The sequence below is a fragment of the Hibiscus syriacus genome, unplaced genomic scaffold, assembly GCF_006381635.1.
Source record: "Hibiscus syriacus cultivar Baekdansim isolate YM2019G1 unplaced genomic scaffold, ASM638163v2 tig00006570_pilon, whole genome shotgun sequence".
Taxonomy (NCBI): domain Eukaryota; kingdom Viridiplantae; phylum Streptophyta; class Magnoliopsida; order Malvales; family Malvaceae; genus Hibiscus; species Hibiscus syriacus.
In genome coordinates this window covers 121,381-127,477 of record NW_024062102.1, presented here as the reverse complement: position 1 = coordinate 127,477, position 6,097 = coordinate 121,381, and the positions used below count along the sequence as shown (strand labels likewise).

The following is a 6,097-nucleotide window of genomic DNA, read 5'->3' as shown; positions in this document are numbered from 1 at the left end:
AATAATATAAAAGGATAATTATTTTTAGAAAATAATTTAAAATAGAATAATATTAAACGTATCTTTATTTGCTCTTTTTGGTTTAAACCAAAAAAAGAGAAATAGAGAGAGTATTTTATCTTCCTGGTTGAACACAGCAGACATACCAATTACCAAGTAGCTTCCTTACAGTTGCAGAATCCCAAACTTCCATTACATTTCTGAGAACACACTGTCTTGTCTTCTATGAGTAGAACATCTTCATCCCTCAGATTAACCAAAATCGTCCATTAATTCCCAACACTTCTATTTCCTGCGCTCATTCGTTACATGGCTACTTTGCCTGCACTCAACCTTTTACCCATCTTAATCGTCCTTTCTTGCATCAAAGTTGAGTGTTTTGATTTCAACTTCACAGATTTCCAGGAAGAAAATAGAAAAGATCTGTTGCTGAGTGAGAACTCCACTATTTTCAGAAATGCCCTCCAAATTACACCCGATCTCAACGGAGACGTTAAAGATACGCCGGGAAGGGCATATTACGGGAAGAAATTCAGGCTATGGAATAGAAAGAAAGGAAGATTAGCGTCTTTCAATACAACTTTCGTCATTAATATCAGTAACAAAAACTCACCGGAAGTCGGGGAAGGTTTAGCTTTTGTGCTTAGTGCAGATGCCGATGTCCCAAACGACAGCTTCGGCCAATGGCTCGGCCTTGTCAATGCAACCACCAATGGAACCTCTCGAGCAGGGATCGTCGGCGTGGAGTTCGACACCAGGAAGAGTTATGAACAAGAACCTGACGGCAACCATGTCGGCTTGGATATCAATAGCTGTTATTCAATCGAGCAACGATCGTTGAGTGGGTACGGCGTTAATCTTTCCGTGGGCGTCGATGTGCTGGCCGTTGTTCAGTACGATGGCAAAAACATGACTGTTTTCGTTTCCAGCAGAAACCAGACCCCAAGGAGTCCAGTTCCAGTATTCTCAGTGCCTATCAATCTCTCCCGGTTTCTTCCAGAAACTGTCCATGTAGGATTCTCAGCTTCAACTGGAGAATTCCAAGAGTTGAACTGCGTGAGAGCTTGGGAATTTCACGGCGAAGACATCGATGAAGATTCAAATCTGTTGCGGGTTTGGATTTTTATCCCGATTCTCGCTCTGGGTTTGGTTTTGGGGCTTGGTTTTTTCATTCATTGGAGAAGAAGAACCAGAAAGGATGATCCTGAAAAGGGGTTTCAAAATATAGAAGATCATATTAAGAGCTCCACTGCTCCAAGAAGATTCAAACTGAGAGAACTGAAGAGAGCAACAAACAATTTTAACCAAAAAAACAAGCTTGGCAAAGGCGGATTCGGGACGGTTTATAAAGGGATTTGGAAAGAACAAGAAATCGCTGTCAAAAGAGTGTCGAAGAAATCACATCAAGGGAGCCAAGAATTCATAGCCGAAGTCACAACTATCGGCAACTTAAACCACAAAAACCTCGTGAAGCTAATCGGATGGTGCTACGAGAACAAAGAGCTCCTCCTCGTGTACGAGTACATGCTGAATGGAAGCCTCGACAAGTTCATATTCTACGACGAGAAAACAGGCAAAAACGATGAGCCCAGACAACCAAATCTAAGCTGGGAAACTAGGCTGATTATCATACAAGGTGTGGCCGAGGCACTTGATTATCTCCACAATGGATGTGAGAAAAGGGTGCTTCATAGGGACGTAAAGTGTAGCAACATAATGCTGGATTCGGAGTTCAATGCTAGATTAGGAGATTTCGGATTGGCAAGAACGATCCAACAAAGAGAGAAAACACATCATTCGACGATTGAGATAGCCGGAACGCCGGGTTATATGGCACCGGAGACGTTTCTTATTAGTCGGGCGATGGTTGAAACCGATGTTTATTCGTATGGTGTCCTCCTCATTGAAGTTGTGTGTGGAAGAAAGCTTGGTAACCAGAGTGAGTTGAATAACTATAACAATAGTATTGTGAATTGGTTATGGGAATATTACAGGAAAGGAAAGATTACATATGCTGTGGATTCAAATTTGAAGGGAGATTTTGTGGAGAAAGAAGTGGAATCTGCACTTATTTTGGGTTTAGCTTGTTGCCATCCGAACCCACATTTGAGGCCTTCGATGAAGCATGTTTTGGCGGTTCTTACAGGGGAAGCTGATCCACCACAGGTGCCACTGGAAAGGCCTTCATTTGTGTGGCCTGCACTGCCCCCTGCTTTCAGCCACTCAGATTACTCTCTCACAAGTACTCAATTCAGTACTTTCTCTGAGGTCGACGGAAGATGAAGCATTCGATCTTGGATTGTTTTCGTTTGAGGTCAAATTCGAGTCAAGATTATAAGTATATTAAAGTTGTTCAATTCACTTTTCTCTTCTTTGTTGATGGGTGATCATGTGAATATAAATGTTTTTCATTTTGTTCTTATTATTGGATTATATAAAATATAAATGTCTCCTTGACTTGTAATTTATGCACATGTTCATTTATTTTCCTTTCGCTTGCATGGACATATGTAAGAAGTAAGAATTATTTTAGAATTACTTTGGATTGGAACAATCACCTGTTAATCAACGATATGAAATATTCACATTAGATCACATGTAAAAATAATCTAAAAACTCTAAAAGAATGTAAATGATGTAAGAAGATCCAAAAATATATATATAAAAAATTATTATTTTAGCAAATATTTGATAATTTTTAATACTTTTTCTATATTTTCTAGTTTCCCCCTAGATTTCAACACATAAAAATGAAAATAAGAATTGAAAAATATTTTTAAAAATTTAGATTATTTTTAAAAATATCTTTATTGAATGTCAGGAGTGTGAGTGTTCAACCTCAAATGGTTTAGAGCTATCTTTGAATATATATCACCTTGTACTTATCCCATATTAATAAAAAAATTAAAAAGTTAAATATTTTTGTAACGTTATATCATCAAAATTGAATTAAAATTATGACCAAGTTGATATGTTAAATTTATTAAATTAAATTAAAATTATGATCAAATTAATAGAATATGTAAATATTAAGGAACATGTGTATAATTACACTAATATTTTTAACAACAACGTTACCTCATCCGTTAAATGTTATCGGTCAATGATTTGATTGCAATAACTAAATAGTTAAATGATCTGATTGATAAAATCGAAAGATCTATGGTAAAAAAAAAGTGATCATAGATATAGTTTACTCTTGAGAAAAATCAGTACAATTCAATCACACATTTTTGAATAGGTGGCTGATTTTTCACAATTTTTTCTACTAAGATTTTAAATAAAGTTGTGTGTTTTTAACTAGTCACGTATATTAACCATTAAACATGTACAAAAATATCTACAAAGTTCTCGTATGGGCATTTTGAGGGTTAACTTTCCTCCAAGGGCAGGCATTGTTTGCATGAAGATTTGGCTGCACTCTTATTACATTCAATTCCTCTTTCAGCTTAAAAATATCCACTACGATATCGATGGCCATACATTTCGAATGGTCCTCGGGATCGTCAATAAATTTATCAGTACTCACTGACCCCAAAATTTTCTTAATTAGAGAAATAACATAAATTGATTATTCTTTGAATGGTCAATTTGACCGAAGCCGTAGCTTCAAAATTCACCCCTAGTCATAGTGTATCCATTTGAGATGACAAAATGACTACAACACAAGGTTCTTTCCCTAGAACCAATCTCATAAATACAATGAAAAATGAAAAAGAGCAAAGGGGATGATGATGACCATACATAATCAGTTTGCACTGTCAAATCATGTATTCCCAAGTCATTGTACAAACCATGCACATACCCTAGTGTACGCCGGTCGTCCATCTCTTTCTTCACCTGTTCAAATATCGGTAACAAATCCAGCATTAAACATCCAACAATGGATAAAAACATTTCGAAAGGGCACGGGATTAATGTTACAGTAAAATACCAGAAGTGAAAGGGATCCAACAACATGACCATGCACTAGTTCCCAAAACCGAGCTTGAGAAACTTCTGTAGCATCTTCAAGAGAAACAATCTAAACAAGATAGACAATTTAATTATAAGTCAGAAAAGAAAGATGCATAAATTCGACAAAAAAATTGCATAAAAATCACGAAGGTAAAGGCAACCACCTGTCGCCAGCATTTGTGCAAGGCTGAAGACGAAATATTCGGTGGTGCCGACTGAAGCAAGATGCCACCAGTAGCTTTAAATAGAGACATAACAAGCATAAAGACTGCAACCGAAACTAATCCCAAGCATAAAACTTCTGCATTATTAACCCTGCAAGAATGGAAAGAAAAGTTAAAGACAAAATGAAGAAAGAATAAGGGTGAAATCGGAGGAACATGCCATGTTTTTGTTCGAAGGTGCAGGATAGTTGACATCTAGCTTGTTCTTTCACCAGCAGTTAATTGAAATTGAAGCAAGAAATTACCCAAGAGAGAGAAACCAGGATGCCAATATCAAACCTGAACTGAGGGGAAAAAATGTACAGATGATTAAGACAGTGGCAAATGATGAAAGAAAGAAATCATGCATGAATAGTGAGAAAGAAATCATGCATAGTGGAAAAAATGTACAGATGATTAAGACGGTGGCAAATGATGAAAGAAAGAAATCATGCATGAATAGTGAGAGAGAACAGCTGTCACACCTGTGAATAGAATCTGCTAGGACATGCAAGCAAACTGAATGGTAATTCATATCTTCTGGTTTCATGTATGCTGCAAGAAAAATACACATAAGAATACCAAACCGTTTATCACCAACTGAAGTCACCACCACTCTACACACTCATACACTCTCATCAACTCCAAAACAAAGAATTGTACTTGCGACCCCCTTACTCAACTGAGTAAAGCACTAGCCTCACCAGTTTTTTTTTTCCTTCTAAATTAACACTTGATATATATTTTAAAAGCAATTACATATGATTAGGTCAACCTTTCTAAATTAGTAGTTAAAACTAGTTGGGCAATTGCTTGTTTCTGAACCTCGTAACTGCATAAGCGTTCTGATTTTATTTGAAATGTAAGCATTAAGAACCACAGCATCTGACTTACCAAGTTGATTCGAGCATAATTTGAATCTTCTCATTATATAATATGTATTTTATAATACGAATGGTAGTTGGCATGTAAATAAAGATTTGAATTTGATATACTCTAATTAGTTTTTCTAAAAGCATATGAATATCTTTTATGTAATCTAGTCAGTAATTTTAATAAAAGTTTTAAAAGTATTCACTAGTTTGTACAAGTACCGGTTTTGAAAAGTCAATGTGACACCTCGGATTCGTACCCGGATCGGGTACGGGTTGGGGGTGTTACATTTAAATAAAACATATAATAAAAATCATAGTACATTTCATATATCAAAATACATACATATACATATACCATCAGTATCGAAATCTCTATTTATCATATGATCTTGTATTTATCATTTCACAACTAAACATACATAATATCATATAATTCATGGAACATATTTCATATCACCAAAAGTATATACATCATATGTATTGAATTTGTTATTGTCTTTTTATTAGCCCATATACACCTGTGAGAACTTAAGGTATGTGAGTACATTGAGGTTGTGCACTAATGCTGTCACCACAGCTCATATAAATTCCCTCATGGGGCACCAAACATTTGTTCAGTATTCGTCCCGAAGGACTATTATGTCCTGAAGGACCACTGGATACGTCCCGAAAGATCACTGGATACGTCCCGAAGGACCACTGGATATGTCCCGAAGGACCACTGGATACATCCCGAAGGACCACTGGATACATCCCGAAGGACCACTGGATACGTCCCGAAGGACTAATATACCCTCGACTCTTGGCATGCCAACTATACCACTAGTTCTCCTATCATATAACATGGGCATTATCATTTATACCTTTCATATCACTTGTTCTTTCTCTTCTATCACATACCACATGTATGTGTAACTATATATTTCATATCATATCACATGTATCACAAGTGCATATATTCACGTAGATCATTTCATATGGCTTATATCATTCCTCATCTGTTCATGTAAACTCAACTAATCAGAAAACTTACCTTTTCTATAGAGACACGGGAGGAAAGGA

General features: G+C 36.3%; 2 protein-coding genes across 2 annotated transcripts; one reads left to right on the top strand and one right to left on the bottom strand.

The window, feature by feature from the left end:
• Nucleotides 1-265: 265 nt before the first annotated feature.
• On the top strand, nucleotides 266-2,315 carry LOC120200800 (probable L-type lectin-domain containing receptor kinase S.5). Its single transcript, XM_039201551.1, has one exon. The coding sequence runs from the start codon at nucleotides 310-312 to the stop codon at nucleotides 2,281-2,283; it is 1,974 nt and encodes a 657-aa protein (XP_039057482.1). The 5' UTR covers nucleotides 266-309; the 3' UTR covers nucleotides 2,284-2,315.
• A 1,343-nt stretch (nucleotides 2,316-3,658) lies between these two features.
• Nucleotides 3,659-5,418, bottom strand: LOC120200745 (metal tolerance protein C2-like). The gene is made up of 8 exons (XM_039201505.1): nucleotides 5,391-5,418; nucleotides 5,051-5,080; nucleotides 4,646-4,715; nucleotides 4,427-4,465; nucleotides 4,122-4,272; nucleotides 3,935-4,024; nucleotides 3,745-3,840; nucleotides 3,659-3,679 (listed from the first exon to the last, which is right to left on the bottom strand). Exons 1-8 carry the CDS (start codon nucleotides 5,416-5,418, stop codon nucleotides 3,659-3,661), a joined length of 525 nt encoding a protein of 174 aa, XP_039057436.1.
• Nucleotides 5,419-6,097: the final 679 nt, after the last annotated feature.